General features: G+C 40.9%; 1 protein-coding gene across 1 annotated transcript in view; it reads right to left on the reverse strand.

Annotated features, from left to right (window-relative positions):
• Positions 1 to 7,209: 7,209 nt before the first annotated feature.
• The window catches only part of slc4a1b (solute carrier family 4 member 1b (Diego blood group)), a 36,405-nt gene continuing 26,477 nt past the window's right edge, over positions 7,210 to 17,137 (reverse strand). Inside the window, exons 9-18 of the mRNA XM_067244161.1 lie at positions 17,079 to 17,086; positions 16,632 to 16,780; positions 16,230 to 16,424; positions 15,551 to 15,799; positions 15,352 to 15,441; positions 10,274 to 10,440; positions 9,871 to 10,112; positions 9,570 to 9,739; positions 8,770 to 8,943; positions 7,210 to 8,246 (exon numbers count right to left, since the gene is read on the reverse strand). Coding sequence (XP_067100262.1) covers positions 8,166 to 8,246; positions 8,770 to 8,943; positions 9,570 to 9,739; positions 9,871 to 10,112; positions 10,274 to 10,440; positions 15,352 to 15,441; positions 15,551 to 15,799; positions 16,230 to 16,424; positions 16,632 to 16,780; positions 17,079 to 17,086 — 1,525 coding nt within the window. The 3' untranslated portion in view covers positions 7,210 to 8,165. The remainder of the gene's footprint in view (positions 8,247 to 8,769; positions 8,944 to 9,569; positions 9,740 to 9,870; positions 10,113 to 10,273; positions 10,441 to 15,351; positions 15,442 to 15,550; positions 15,800 to 16,229; positions 16,425 to 16,631; positions 16,781 to 17,078; positions 17,087 to 17,137) is intronic.

Below are 17,137 nucleotides of genomic sequence, written 5' to 3' on the forward strand. Positions count from 1 at the left end.
TTGCGTCTAGGTTAACTTGTTTGAGGTCTGGATTCTAGCTACATTTCTGTTATTCTCTGCCCTCAGCGCGTTAGCAATCATAGCTGCACCGTGGCAACGACAGACACGGACCACTCAGTCTCATGCAGGTGATTGGTATTAGCTGATTAGTGGAGTCACAAGACAGAGTTTGATAGTATTTCAACCTAATACAATTTACAAGAGGTGACTCTGCAGGTGCTGCTAATATCTCTTTTACTACTATTGCTAATGGAACTGTTTTATTCTACTACGCCACTGAGTGCGTTTACTTGACCATGAGAAACCCGATTACTAGCAATTGTCGGTTTATGCCATACGATTACTCCGTTTACATGTGTAATTAGTTATGCGATTACTCAATAAGCGCGTCTACGTGATTCTTTTTATTAATCGTTGTATGCTCCACGGACAAAACTTGCACCATCATCCTTCTGCAACAAAGTGTCGCTGTGTCTTCCTGTGTCGGCCCTACTGCTGTATGTTTCAGAGCAAGATTTGAAGGCGCTGAAAGGTGTCACGGAAGAAATGGAATAAGAATAAGAATATGAAGAAGTTGAATAAAGATTCAAAGAACAATACTTGGAATGCTGAAGCAGCATTCCAACAACTAGAAATGGCTGTTCCTGCGAAACAGCAGTGAGAATGCTGAAAACCTGAATGGGAATAGCTGACCATGCTAAAAAAGCGGAAAATTGTGAAAATTTCATAGAAAGTTATAAGCTGAAGCGCCTGAAAGGTATTTTTGAAAGGGGCTGGAGCTGGACGAAGGTATAAAACTACAGAAAAGAGAAGAAAAATGCAAAAAGATAAATAATTCTGAAGAATTTGAAAATTTAGCAGAAAATTATTTGCTGGAGTTTCAAAAGGCCTGAAATGTATGTTAGAAAGGGCCTGCAGCAAGATGAAGGCAGAAGAGTACAGAAAAGAGAAGAAAAATGCAGAAGTACTGGCAGTTGGAAGGTACTGCTGTGAAAGGTATTTTTGAAAGGACCTGGAGCAAGATGAACGCAGAAAACAGAAGAAAAGAAGAAAAATGCAAAACAATAAGGGCAAAAATTCAGAAAGATGAGCTGCAGGAAAATGTGAAAATTTAGCAGAAAACCAGTTGCTGAAGTCTGGGTTGAACGAATTTGAATGTAAAAGGACAACACTGGAATGACTTGAACTTGCTGGAAAAACGTAGCAACCGTTGGTCATTGGCAACAGACTGGCAACATTTCTAACCTAGAATCTAGGTTTCAGGTTCAAGATGGAGGAGAAACTAATCGTGTGCCTGCACACCCAGTCCTGTTCAGACACTTAATTGAAGATGACATCAAAATGATAATTCATGCAGGATTGCCAATGTTGTCATTGTCCCTGGTGAGTTTTTTATACTTAAATAATAAGATCATGCTTCATCTAACCAGCGGATCATTTCTTGCAAGTGTGTCAAAGTGGTATTTTTACAGACTGTATTAACACCGTAGGCTTGAATAATAACCGAAGGCGTGAAGCTAGAGAGAGTATGCAATACTACCAATGAAAAATTTAGTGTTAGAAACACTTAAGTGGCTTCTCCGCTTCGCGGCTTGGCCACCAATAATAAGAAAAGGTAGACACACTTAAGTGGCTTCTTGCTGGGGTTTTTGCTTTCAGCAAACACACTAATAATTTAAGAATGTCAGCAGGTCCAGTACACTGTAAAGTGCATAGTGCCAAAAAGGATTAAAAAAAGGGATAAAAACATTATCTGATTTGATTGAGCAGCTGGATACTTCTTAGGACAAAAGATGTGATGCCTCTCTTGGTTAGGGATGCGTATTGATAAGATTTTAACGATTCAGACTCCTTATCATGTCCTGCTTATCGATTCGATTCCTTATCGATTCTCCCCTCTACAGCCAACTAGGTCTGTGCGTCCTGCACCCTCCCCCACACACACACACTCGTTCTAAACGAATTTCTCAAACTGGCTTTGACTGGCTCTGAAATTAGCTAATGCCTACCACCTCTAGGCAGGCCCAGGGTGGGTAATCGGGAGAATCGGGAGAGTTCCCAGTCGGCCGCTTCACTTTTGGGCCGGTGGGCCGCTTCACTTTTGGGCCGGTCAAGGATTTTTTTTTGTTGACATTTGCCACGTTAGTCTATCTTCTCTTAAAATAGGCTACACACGTTCTGCATTCTGACATCGCAGCCTCTGCATGGGTTGTACCATGTGAGGGAGTTCTCCCCTCTCAAATAGAGTTGGTTGGGTCCATAGCCGTCTTTTCCAAAACGTTTTCTCAGATAGCCTACAGATAGCTGGGCCGGGTGACCCTACCGTAACAATACGCGTCAGGGAGGATGGATGGGAGCATCCTTGGTCGTGACCCAGACAGAGACCGCAATCCACAGGTGTCAGTGGGAGGGGGGAAGGGAAGAGACTACAAGAGAGTCTCACTGCAGCACTCTCCAGGGGAGTTGTTGTTCCAGCAACGGCCTTGGCCAAGGCCTGTGCTGGTTACGGGGCTGAAAGCAGATAAGATTGGGGTTGTTGTTTTGTCAAGTAGCCGCATACAATTACCACGTCTACACATTTTCGTCTCCAAATCGGTCCACTTTCCTTTGCGGAACTGCTAACTTCTCCATGATGTTATCCATATTGCGTTGTAAAGTAACAGTCGGAGCGCCAACAGCTCTGCCCATCGCAATCCAATCAGCAGTAAGCCTGTAATCATGGTTCCGAATAGGTAGATGTCTTCCATGTCCTCCACAGAAAGCCCCGCTAGGCACACAACACGCCAATTCTCCCACGCGTCCATCGAGTAGCCTGCGAACGTCCCGTCAGGACAGTAAGGTTCCCCCGAACCCAAGCTTCTCTTCGAGAAGATGGTGTCAATTGCGTTGAGAGACCAGCTAATCAATTCCATATTTCTTGCTTCGGAGAGTGATGCGGAGAGAGTCTCTCAAGTATACAGGACAAGACAATACGATAGAAGCCAAGCAGGGAAGGTCGGGGCAGGGGAGGGAGAGAAAAATGCGACCGCCTTCGTCGAGAGCCAAAAGAAAAGCAAAAGAAAGAAGGACAGTTCAAAAGTCTCCCCCTTCCCACCACAACAATATGTTAAATGTGTTTTCTGTCTCTCACCTTACATATCTTACCTGTAGTACTATTTATTCATCTAGATTGTCTAGGAGTGAGTTGCTGAGTTTTGGAGATATCGTCCGTCGAGATGCCTGTTGAGATGCCTGCCTTCTCTGGACTATAATGGATCTAAATGGCACTCAACGTGGCTCAAAGTGCCGTAATATATATTTTTAAACTAATTTCAAAAACGAATTACCTGGTTACTCAAGATAATCCACGGACCTTGTTGTGAGCAGTTTCATGTAGCAACTATATTCTTTCTACCAAGCTTTAACTGCTCAAAACAAGGTCCGTGGATTACCTTGAGTTTTTAAGTTAGTGAAACACACCTTCTAAACATTTTCTAAAATAATGAATGTCAATGTCAGTTTCTTAACATAAAATAAGAACTGAAATCTACATTTTATGAATGAAATTCCCAAATTATGAATGAAATGCAGTATTGTTATACATAACATACCTTCTCTTGGATAAGAGTGTCCACTGTGTGCACACAATTAGAGGAGGAAGCTCAAGAGTATAGAAAAATAACCTTTATTAACACAAATTGAGGGGTATACAGCGGGCCCTAAGGGGGCTGAGGGAGACACTGCCCCCCCCCCCCAGATGTTCCTTGTGCCCCCCTTACCAAAATGAAGGGGAAAAAAGGTCATTTTGTTTCCTTGTTTCGTTTTTTTCAACTTTTTTAGTTGTTAAATAACTTTGCATTCCTATATTTGTTTGAGTTTTTTTGTTTAGTTTTGCTTTTTGGGAAAGGAGCGGTTAGTGTTGTTGGATTGTAGCCTGTTGCACGTGAGGAGCACACAGCTGCAGCAGCACCCCTGTCAGGTTCACTAGCTTGCTTTGTTCACCTTGCTGGTTTGAGCAAATCAAAGTTTCTCTCAGATTGCACCAAATTGAAGCTTTAAACGACTAAAATGTAAAAGAAATTATCCAGCCGAGGATTTCCCCAGACCCCCCTACAAACATTTATTTGCCCCCACAAAATGTCTCATTGCCCCCCCCTACTAAAATGGACTATAACCAAACCTGGTATACAGTACAGCCAACAGCCCACCTAAGGACCATCTAGCTATGGAAGGCCCAGTTGGTTTTAATTACGGCGTCCCTTGTGTTGACAAGCATTTAATAACCGTTGACTTGCAGTGATTGCAAGACCTACCTGAACAATTCTGCAAGAAGTACTCAAACTGCAATTCTAAATGTGACCTGACTAAGATAACAAAACTCAGTTCTCTCCAAATAAAAGGAATACTCTGACGAAAGAATTATTCACTAATCAATAGAACTAGTCATTGGAAACTAGTTAATATGTTCTCATGTGCGTTCGCTATTGATAAGAGTTTATTGTGACTATTTGTTAAGCTGAATAGATGTTCAGGGTCAGGAGAAAGTTCTGGGTAAACATCCCTTGTGATTACTATTGGGAGAGTTCCACCTATGATCTCTCTCTGCCCTGAGAGTGGTCATGGGCTTGGAGCTGTGAATCTCCTTCTCTGTGACTGTTGTAACAACATTACTGCCTGACTGTCACTATCTATGCTACATTCTTGTGCCCTATAAAAGATGGTCCTCCGGCCTGCAGAGCTGAGAGAGACATGATTGAGACCTAAGCCTGGTGTTGTGTTTACATTTATTGTCAGAGGTTTGTTTTCTTTCCCAATCTGCAGATTGATAAGAATCCAGTCCAAAAACACCTTATTCATCATGTACCTGTTCATTCCGAGTCATTGGTTTCCAAAAGTTAATATTAGTGTCACATTACTGAGAGAAAGAAGACCTATAATGGTGATTTGAAGATCTTTTCTTTTAAGGCAATTCTTAACTTGCTGTCTAAATACATGATTTTTTTTTTTTCGTGGTCTTGCTTGGCCGGTTGGTTGTGTTTTTTGTTTTTTTAGACCAGCCGGAGCTAAAAACACACTGCCGGCATTATTTGATTTGTTTGTTGGTTGCCATGGCGTGGTGTGCAGAGCTGGAGTTAAGCAGAAGGCTGGGCTAGCGGCAGGGGCGGAGCAAGGGATGTGTCTCAGGGGGGACGGAAACTGATTGGGGGGCCCCCTGTTATTAATATTTTGCAGTGCAATAAAATATAACAATAAAAAGTAACCAATAGCAACCTCTATTGTGAACAGCACATATTAGCCTATAATAAATGTGTTCAGTCATCATAGCCCATAATGTGCGAACAAAATGTAGGCCAGTTGGCTCGCATTCAGCATTCTTTAGAATCTCTCACACACAGTATACTGTAGGCCTACACAAATCCATGCATAAAATAGGTTTAATGATTCTGTCCATTTACCAAATACATTATATTCAAATTCAACGAAGAGGTCTAAAGCCCCCCAAAATGAAGTTAAAGACAGTAGCCTAGTCATCCTAACAGTGACAACTTATAATAAACAAACAGACATATATAACAATTCTTTCAGCAATAATTTGGGTCGAGCTACACACGCGAACCAAGCTCCCATGAAAAAAACGAGTACGCAACACACACGCGTGACGCACACTGCAGTAGGCCACCTACAGCCAGCATGCTACAGTTAAACTCAAATTCCATTAGACTATAATCATTTTCTTTTCCGAATTGACATGTATTGAGATATTCAAAACCAGCAAACTCATAGCCTACACACAGGTCAAAACACAAACACATTATTTAACTTTAGTTTTACAAAGTCAGAATATAGGCTATGCAGACATGAAACATAGGCCACAACAAATGCCCTTGCCTATTTAAATCATCATCTGTCTGTTCTTATCGTTAGCAAATCTGGCGATTACTTTGTTAATGTCAATCTTGACGTCCTCTCGATGCACAGCAGTGCTAAATTGGACAGCCACTCCTCTCCCATGCTTGATCGCAAGAAACTCTTTTCAGACGGCTGAACGTCCTCTCTGCCATATAACTGCTTATCGGAATTGTCAAGTAAATGCGATAGAGAATGGAAAGGTTGGGGAAAGCACGTTCCATGTCGTTGTCAATGAGAAATGGTAGGATGCTGTGTGTGTTTAGTTCATGTTTTTCCATGCTCAGCTCACGGTACATAGTAGCCTACGAAATTTAACAAATTCGTCAACCACATCATCGGCCTTGACAGATCCTCCGAATAGAACTCCGCAAGCAGCATCGCGGTCCAAAAATGTTTCGTAAAATGTAGGCCTATATATATTTAGTAAAAGTGTCTACCATGGATACAATCAACGTTTTGTTGCCACAGAGAAATTATGAAAAAAATACATAGATCGGGGGCCCCCTCGGGTGCGGGGCCAGGGATTTTCGGCCCCCCGCCCCCACCACCCCTCCGCTACCGGCTAGCGGCCAGTGGTACAGAGTCGAGCCGAGGATGAGATACAGGCTGGACAGACTGGTCAGGAAGGCGTGACCAGTAACTAGTAACTGTGATCGTGGGCGGTGTCGATCATCTCCACCGTGTCCTGGCAGGACAGTCCAGCAGGCTCCGTAACGGGCAGCTTAGCTACTAGCTACTGCATCTTATCTACACTGTAGGCTACATCATGGTTTTGTTGTGTTGTCTGTTTGTATTGTATCGTGTTGTCTGTAGCCTACATATTGTCTGTGGTTGTTGTGGTATGAGAGCTGTGAGAGATACCTGAATTTCCCCACGGGATTAATAAAGTATTTATCTATCTATCTAAATGTCTTTATATGTTCATACATATTTTTACATGCATTTAGGAACCTATTTTGACAAAGGTAGATTTGAAAGTTGTGAAAATTGTTGATTGGATTTTTCTTACTGAGTAAATATTTGTAGTATTTATAGTGGTAGTTTAGTAGTTAACGATAGATTATATATAACACTATAAGAAAAATTATACATTTAATGCTCATCCATCAGTGTCTACTTTTAAAATACCAGTTCATTTTAGATTTTTGTTCAATTTTCAGACTGAATAAATGAAAAACCTGTATAAATGGAGAAAGTAGATGAATACAGATGATTCCATACACAGATGTGTAGGCCTACTGCATTATACAATAATACCATTACTTGTATCACCCATCTGGATCCATCAAACTGAATCAATTAGAATTTGAATTCCTTTATTGAGAGTACAACAAATATTGAGTAGAAATCCTAATGGATTATTCACACATTTCAAACAGCAATTGAAAAAAGAAAGAAAATGAAATAATAGACAGATTTAAGATGCTGAGTATATAAATCGAATACGCCTAACTTGTGATGGCAAGAGGAAAGGATGTAAGTGAGAGGGTTCAGTAAGAAGATTCACAACGACTGCTCAACAGTATGTCTCCTTAAGAAGGGCCACTGCCTATCCTGATGGGAGTGGTGTCTTCCAGGATGACAATGCCTGCCTCCTTAGAGCACAATGGGTCACTGAATGGTTTGATAAGTAGGCAAATAATGTGAATCATATTACGTGTGACCAGATATTAAGCCAATTAAATTGGAGATTTTAGCCAAGTTCTCTGAGATTTTGAACCAATGCTGTCTCCACCATCACATGAGGTCTTCTGGAAGAATGTGTCCCATCCCTCCAGTAGTTCCAAAGACACTTGTAGAATCTGTGTCATTGTGTATTAAACCTGTGCTGTTGGCCTAAGGTACTTCAATCTGTGTTTTTTCCTTTAATTTGTCACCCAGCTGTATATTTATACATGTTTAGAGTCTTACACATTCAATGGCATCTGAATGTTTTTACAAGGCAGTTTCTTTTGAGATGCATTCACATTTACACTATGTACTGTAAATCAAACACATAGATAGCTGCCTGTACTTACTTTTTGGAGTTGTGAAGAAAATACTTTTATAGCAGATTAATTCAACAATGAAAATGGAAATTATGTATATTTGATCAGTTTTATCAACAGGGGGGTGATGTCAAAGATGCATCATTCGAGCAAAGCATTTTCAAAACCAATAAAAATATCTTGTACAGTTCAAAAACACAAATTTGTGTTCTAGTTAAGTTGAAGGTTGAACATTTCTATAATGACATCTGTGATTTGTTGAACACATCCTGTTCCGGTTGAACATTTCTATAATGGCATCTGTGATTCGTTGTATACATCCTGTCCTGGCTCTTCTTCAAAAGTAACTTTGGCATCATCAGCGTCCAGCTGAAACAAAAAAACAAGAAGTCACAATTTATATCTAAATCGTGAGCATGGATAAGAGCTCTGGATAAGAGCTTCTGCTAAATGACTAAATGCATACATATACAATTCACACACAGATACTTTTTACCTTGACAGAACTTGAAATGCAATGTACACGCCAAGGTTTTGTCGTGGGGACATTTGACCACACACAGCACAGTATAGTTAGTCAACATAGCAAACCATACCAAAAAAAAATGCAATATGAGCTGCACTAACGTTAGGTTATTTTCAGAAATATAAGACAAAAACTGAACATGTTATATAAAACTACCCATTCCTGAGCCAACCTTCACGCAGCAAAAGGAGGTGGTTGAGCAGGAAATGAGCTCCTTGTGTTGTGGCTATAATACTGTTATAAACTATGGCATTCTAGTCCTTATATATCTGCTGCCATTAATTGTAAATGTAATACATGTACATCTGTAAATCACCTCCAAAACGAACCTTACTAAACAAAATGTATTTACATATGACAACTTACACATTTCATCTCCAAATCAGTGAATAAGCGTCCAGTCATGAACATGCGAAGGGGGATGGTGAGTATAAGGACAAATGGCAGGCCAAGGGAGGCTGGGCTGGATTTAATGATCCAGAGGGACGCCAAACAAACCATCTGGATTATGGTGAACAAGTTCATCCTGCTAGTGTTAACCTGCAACAGAAATGTGGAGGTTATTTCAGAATTAGAATGTAGTAGTGTACATCTAAGAAAGAAATTGTGTCAGACTTTTAAACGATATCTGAAAGGCTTCATTTGAAAGATGACATGGAATTTGCATACATACTATATGGTAAATGGACTGCATTTATATAGCGCTTTTCTACCTTAGCTGCACGCAAAGCGCTTTACAATCTTTGCCTCTCATTCACCCATTCATACTCTCACTCACACATACCGACGGCAGCGAGCTACCATGCAAGGTGCCGGCCTGCCAATCGGGAGCAACTTGGGGTTCAGAGTCTTGCTCAAGGATACTTCGGCACATGACCTAGGAGGAGTCGGGGATCGAACCGCCAACCTTGCGATTAACAGACAACCCTCTCTACCCCCTGAGCCACAGCCGCCCCTAAATATATACTACTACTATATACTACTGTAGACTGCTTTAAATACTTCTAAACTTGTGTCTATTACTAAATATAATATAATACAAATGTTACTTTTTTAAATGTGGGAACACTTTATTGAAATATTCTGCCACTATCCTACTGGTCCAGGATACTACAGACTTTTGGTATGCTGCCCCTGGATAGTGTGATCCAAGCATTCAGGTTTACCCTTGTGGCATAGGGCTCGTTGGGATGATACTTCTTGGGAACGAACAGAAGTAGAATGCGATCCCACAGCTGGATGCCGTTGAGAGAAGTAATTCCCATGTAAAGGAAGATCCCAAAAAGAGCTGCCATGGGTATCATCTTGAGAATAGGCTCCATGAGGATTGAAAGACCTGAGAAAAGATGGGTGATCAATGTGCAGTATTGTCTTCAAAATGGCATGTACTTTTATGAATGTGCTATATGGCACAAGTTTGTTATTGACACTAGTCAAATGAGTAAAGATTAACATCCAAATACGTACCAACAAGCAGGGCCACCAAAATCCCACTGATTCTTTGCTCCAACACCTTCTCGATCTCAGGCTTTGGCCCTTTGCTCATGATGGTTAGGGCGTTGGCATGGGTGACAGAACGTACTGTGGCTGCACTCAGCCATGGCACTCCAAGTATTGCGCTGCACCCTCCCATGCCCACCAGGAGGAGCAGGTCGAAGTGAAAGCCAGACCCCTTAACCATCTTCCTCTCTGGTTTACTCACAATCAGCCTGAAGAGTGGATAAATCATTACAAAAAGGTTTCAGACTATGAGTCAATCGACCAAAAAGTGTTCAATGTAAAGTGTGCCATCTACAATTGTTTTGAATTATTTATTTCTTGAGGTATTTTGAATGAATCACTACCATGTGTTAATGTTGTTTTCACTCACGTGGTGATCTGTGATTCAAGGAAGATGAGGATGAAGACTAGCAAGGCAGGGACAACACAAGCAAACATAACCCACACAGGGAAAGGCTTGTGCTCCCCAAAAGGATTGATAAACCATCCTCTCATTTGTGGATTAGACACCATCAGGCCTTTTGGCACCACTAGTTTCTATCCAAGAAAACACAGGAGTTGGCCAACATTAATACAATGTGGTTGTTTCACCCTGGAATGCAAACAGTTTAGGTGTGTATACATCTAGGCACGAAAATGCTAAACTTGTTCTTTGCTAGTGTTGATTTGCTTTCCTGTGTGTACATACTGTAGCATAAAGTGCCTTGAAATCCCTTTTTTTTGCGATCAAATGTTTTTATTCAGTATAGTCACACAGAGTGGCAGAGCACTAGGGATGGGAAGATTCACAGATTCGCATCGGTGCATCGGCATAAAAGCTCACGATGCTATGGCCCGGATCAAAAAAGTGTGCACCGGATACAATGTGGGATGAAATCGCGATGCATCGTTTCTAACATCTTTGCATCGGTATAATCCGATGTATTTATATAGAATTATGTGCATGCGAACACCTTTATTATTTTTCAGAAATTTTACCAATGATTTGTGACCAATAATTTTATATTTAGATAGTTTCTTAAGCGCGCTCTGGTCTCCACTGCTGTCAGTGGCCGATTCTCGTGAAGTCTCTCTGCCAAGTTTCGCGTGAGTTGGAGGCGTGTTCGGGAGTGTTACCATGGCGGGTGAAGAGTTACACAACCCTACAACTTGTAATAAATCCCAGGTTTGGCAACACTTTGGATTTCCGAAGAAAGATGGCAAATTCGATAAGACCCATGTAATCTGCAAAATATGTTGTGCTGCCATAAAATACACCGGCAGCACGACTAATTTAGCTACTCACCTTTAGAGGCGACATGGTGGATTCAGCTATGGCTACAGTGGCTAGCTCCACCAGTAGACCTAGCAAGCAGACTGAGCAAAGTATTGCCACTTTTTTTCATGCCCCGATGGCTACCAACTCAGCTCGTTCTAAGGCAATAACCGAAGCCATTGCCTTCTTTATTTGTAAAGATATCCAGCCTTACAGTGTTGTAGAAAACGAGGGCTTCCAATACCTCCTCAACATACTGGAGCCGAGGTACCACATTCCAAATAGAAAACTTTTCTCAGAGAAACAAATCCCTCTTCTGTACGAGAAAGTAAAACAAGAAATTGAGTCATTGAGCAATGCCCAAAGAGTTGCATTAACAGTTGATGGTTGGACGTCTTGCGCCACTGACTCGTATGTCACAGTCACGGCACACTACATTGATGACGAGTGGGTTTTGCAAAACCATGTTCTACAAACCAGTGTTCAACGAGGCTCACATAGGGATTAATCTAGTAGTTTTACTGAAGGACATTTGTCGCGAGTGGATATATAAATACTATCAGGTCCGGAATGGGACCCATTTTCAGCCCGGCAGTGTAATGGCCAAAGCCAGCCCATCCCCCATCAGGGGCCGAGCCATACGTTGAACAATCGGGGCTTAACCCGAACCTAGAACCTAGTCAAGGTTTTGATGCGAGGTGAAATCGGAACTTCACATGAATGGAACAGAAATTCTTTGTGAACCGCAATTTTTTGCTTTATTTTCTGTGCAAAATAGTTTTTCGAGCTTTCTGTAGGCTAATATAAATATTTCGTTGGACTCATATTGTAATATTTTCTGGAAATTACAACCCAAATTTGTTCCTGAAAGATTCAGGGCTTTTGAGAAAACATATTTTTCCCACCCTTGCAGGAACCTAGATTTATGAAGTGACAGATCTTTCTTTTTTTACCTGGCTTTTTCAGTTCCTCCTGGCATCTTTCCCCATCCATTTTATTATTTTTGCATCAGCTTAATCTTGCTAACTCCACAACAATAAATGATTGTTTAGGCTTGTCTCCGTGGCAACAAACTTGGTACACGCACTTGTGTTTGAGAAAGAGAGCATGCGCGACAACTGAAAACGGCACTTTTTAATCCACGGTCTGATCATGCGCTTATTTAGATTAAAACCTAGTGTAGCCTATTAGCCTACTTATCAGTCACAGTAACTTAACTTAATCGTTTTATTCGGTGTGTGAAAAAAACTTAGAGAAAGCAGCCGATATGCTGGGCCAATTTATGAGCGGGCAGAGCGGCCCACCGTGAATTCTCCCGATTCTCCCGATGGCCACTCCGGGCCTGAATACTATTAATAAATGAGCAATATTTTTGGGGGTGCTATCGGGGTGCTTTGGTCTTTCTTGGGGGTGCTGAAGCACCTGCTAGCCCCTCCCTAGCGCCGCCCATGATGCTGGGCCTGCTGAACCTATACTTCTTCCACAGATACTAGTCAGGGAAGCATTGCTTCTGTCTCTGAAGACCCTTAGGGGCTGGTGGGATAAACGCTCTTTGTATAATCTGAGCACCTTCATTCACAGGGTTGAAGAACGGATACGCCATGATTGACATAATTTACTAAACTTGTCAAGACACACTGCTTAGTTAAGGCCTTGTTCTATATCAATTAACCAATGGCTTTTGAAAACGGGGAGAGTGACATTATTTGTTAGCCATATTGAGAAAAAAAGTCTGCACTTATGTTTCCGAACACGGACAGAACAAAAATGCTTTGCAGGCTGAAATTCACTCGACGGAACTGTCTTTTGACATTCTGTTTCCGCCTGTTTGAAATTATTTGCAACACATCTTAATTTAGGTCGACTTTTAGCCTGACACGGAGCCAGGGGCGTGTCTATATCATTTTAAACAGGGTGGCCAGGCAGGGGCACAGCCTCAGAGCAGGGTGGCCATCAACCACTTATCGAGTCTCAAGTTCAATTTTTTTATCTACCCTTTTTGTTGTAGGTAATGAAAAACTGCGTGTTATATCTCAATAAACTAAGCATTTTCTATTAAAATGTTCCTCCTGTGTGTAGTTGTTAGTAAATGGTCACATCCTTAATCTAAATTGAGCATCCTGCATATGGGATTTCCCTATTGCAAATTATGATTTATTCTAATGTATTTAACAGTCTAGAAATGTGTCAACAGTTTCTTCGATGGATTCCGTAAGTTCTAACAGTCATACACATCAGAAACATTCTAACTGCAAACTACTCATACATTTAGAACCATTTATTCAGTAATTTTACCATTATTTATAGATTCCTAGAGTACACACAACAAACATAAACAATATAACTGATATCATACCTTTACTGTATTACATACTTATTAAATCTTACTGATGTTCAGAGGACATACATAATGACATACATAATGAGCAGACACTGCATCCGGCACTGTTGGGGGCTCATTGCTGCCTGTGTCAGAGTCATTTCTTTGTTCTTCAGAAAGTTCACATTGTTCAATAATATTATGTTCACCTCAAGTCAGCCGTATGTAGAATTCCAAAGATGTTTTTATTTGGTATTGTATGTGGAAGTAGGCCAGACATTATTAGAACAATCTGGTGTATATTTGAGATTTTTTGACACAATTTTGAAAACGTTAAGATTTGTGAGGATTAAGCTATTTTCAGAGATTAGTGATTTTCTATCATTTTGTTTGAAACTGAATTGAAAAAGTAAAGGCTGAGGAAGTACACCAGACATTGTTAGAATACTCTGGTGTCCGTTTGAGGTTTTATATTTATAAAAAGATTATAAGTAAAGAATGTATTGTGCTTATTAAAGTTATGCATTGTGCTTATTAAAGTTATGTCATGAGCTTAGAAGTGTGCTCAGACTTTAACATTGTGTCTCACACAGGGCAGGGGGAGTCATGGGTGCGGGCGGAGAAAGAGGAACAATCCAGACAAGTCCCGACCACAGTGTGGGAAAAAAAAAATATTTTGTGTCTCTATCTCTTCATTTTCATAAACAACCTTGAAACCGGGTGGAGACAGCACCCGAGCAGGTGGAACGCGCCAGCAAGAACAACTCCCTGATGCACGAGAAAGCTCACCCCTCTTTTCATCTATTTGTTTTACTGCACTGTATAATATATGCTGGGGCAGAGACAAATAGCCAGTTGGACTTCGTGAACCAACCCATACACTGTTGCGGGTAGGGATACGTAGACAACCCCAGAGCTCTGTACTTGTTGATTTCCAACCGCTGCATGTTTTTACCCGGTCCCTAACACGACACTGCAAAGTAACGTCTTCCGAATGTGAGACGAATGTCAAATGTCGAATATGAAACTAACTTCACCTCGGTCATTTTATGACTGAAGCCAGGATCATGATTTCCACTTAATATAGTAAACTTGGCAAAATAACAATACAATGCATTGCGTTACTTATGTTTAACTACTCTACAAACCAATTATCATGTGAAACACTAACAGACAAATGACATGGGTATTTAACATCTTAAAAATAAAATGTCTCACATATCGTGAATGCTTGCTAGCCAGCATGCTATTTAGCAAAGCAAGCTACAGTCTGTAGAGACTTTACATCAGGCTATTTTTGGAATACGAACTGTATTCCATACACCGAAAGTAAAGTAATGGTGTTGAATAACGTCATACACATTTCTAGCTCATGTTTAGTTTCTGAATGTTTATATCCTTACGAATATCTCCCAGCACACATATGGAAAAATCGAAGTTAGTATCATCAGCGTCTTCTCTCATGCTTCTCCAGTGTAGTTGATGAACATGCCGCTCAGCCTGAACTCCCGCCCCTCATATTTTAGATTCTTTTTTTCATTGGCCAGTATTCATGCATATGGACAAGACTGTCAGCAAATAGCCGATCGCATGGTTGGGGTGGCACCAGTGGTGGACAATCACTTTTCAGCGGTGGCCACTCCCTGGACACACCCCTGTCTGCAGTGTCTCTTGTAAAATCCAATATCTCAATATTCCTCAAAGAAAACAGATGTTTTAAGGACTGTATTTTAGTGCCTCCCTTCCCGATCTATCAATTTTCATGCACCCAAATGTTCTAGACCAAATTGTCTTGAAACTGTCTGCCAGCCAATGACTACTGAAACACCTTTGCAATAGAGCATTGTTAAAAAAGCGAGATGTCTGAACTAACCTGAGTGTAGGTGTCCTCTATATTTATATCCACAACGATCATGAGGAAAATGGCAATGGGGACACCAAAGTCCCCAATCAAGCGACGGACCTGAAATAGAAAGTAGAGCATGGTTTGCAATCTTTCAACACAAACTCCATGTAAAGTGTTCAGCGTTACTGTAAAATACCAGTGCAATTCCAGGATCATGTTTGCTGACCTTTCCAGGCAAGAAGGTTCCATTCTTGAACTGTCTCAGAAAAAAGGCAATGAAGAAGCAACCTAACATGAGGCACATGGAGAGGAGGGCTGTGTTGGGGTAGGCTCGGTTGATGATGTTGGTAATAGTCGTAATGTTTCCTGTACTGTTGTCAAAGATGTGGTCATGGATGACCACAGGGTGCCAGGGGTTGTTGATTGTTTTATTTAGATGATCATAGTTCAGGATCAGTGGGTGGGTATTGAATGTCTAAAAAAGAATACAAATATTGTAGTTTTAGATATATAAAATGCAACAGGATTTTAAATGATGGCTGAAGGCCAAGTTATATGTACTGCAAAGACCATCGTGATTACAGAACTCACGTTCCTTTGAATATAATCAGTCCTCCACATAAATATCACCACAAATATCAGCATCAAGAGTGAGGAGGACTCCTAGTCTGCAGTTAACTTGGGACCCCCACAACAATGCTCTATAGTTCCACAAGGCATTGTACGTTCCTGCATACTTGTCATGTAAATTTACGTGTTATTGAACACTTGAGGTCAGTTTAAATCAGCCTTAATCCAGAAACAGATTGATCCAATACTTTTTTCATATGAATGTTTTAATGATAATTATGAACTATGAATGGAAAAATGATATGATCGGAAATTAACGCACAATAAAAACATACCCTGCCCAGCTTGGCGAAGGTCTCATAGATAAAGATGAGGGAGATGAGGATGGAGAAGATCTCTTGGGTGAAGCGTGAGATAAAGCGGACCAGAAAGCTGCCTTCAAAGGCTACGATTATTGTCACAATGATCACCAGCCACACACCTACCCAAACGCGCCCCACAATGTACTCTATTTCCTGTGATTTACAGAACTGGATGGGGAATGAAGTTTATGTTAGTCTGTGGCTGAATTAGTTCTCAACTGAAATCATAAACATTACAATATAGTTATTAATAACATATAGGACATTAATTGAGCAAGTTCATCTTCTGAGACTTACATTTCGAAACATGTAACCTATTTAATGCAGCACATGGATTGTAAGTTAAAAAGTCAAAATAAAGGTTTTTTCACTCACAGCAAAGAATGCTTCCTCAAAAACAAGCAGCGGACCAGAGAAGCCAATGACCAAGACAGGCTGGGCAGCTACAAAGCAGAAGATGATTCCCTGGATGCTGGTAGAAATTAGGAGCTCTGAGACCCCCATCATGTTGTCCACCTTATCAGCTGTAGGAAGGGTGGAAAAGGGTGGAGGGAGGGGGGGGGGGTGAGGGGTCTGTTTACAGACCTACAGTACAGGGCGGGTATGGAATGACATGCTCGCTACTTATGTGCCACATGCAGACAGCCTACTGTGCAAGAGCTTTGAAATATCCATGTCTAATTGGTCTAACAGACTTATACGGTCCCCAAAAGTTGAGATATTGTCAACTTTTGAGTCTGTGTTACTGTGTAAAATACTGACACAGCCGTAAAGAAAATGACAAATGCACTTATACATAGAGATTGTATTGAAATATACCACCTGCGAGTCTGTAAAAAATAGTGCGAATGTGGCAATATGCTTACAGAATCAAACAATGT

This window comes from Osmerus mordax, chromosome 10 (assembly GCF_038355195.1).
Source record: "Osmerus mordax isolate fOsmMor3 chromosome 10, fOsmMor3.pri, whole genome shotgun sequence".
NCBI classification, from domain to species: domain Eukaryota; kingdom Metazoa; phylum Chordata; class Actinopteri; order Osmeriformes; family Osmeridae; genus Osmerus; species Osmerus mordax.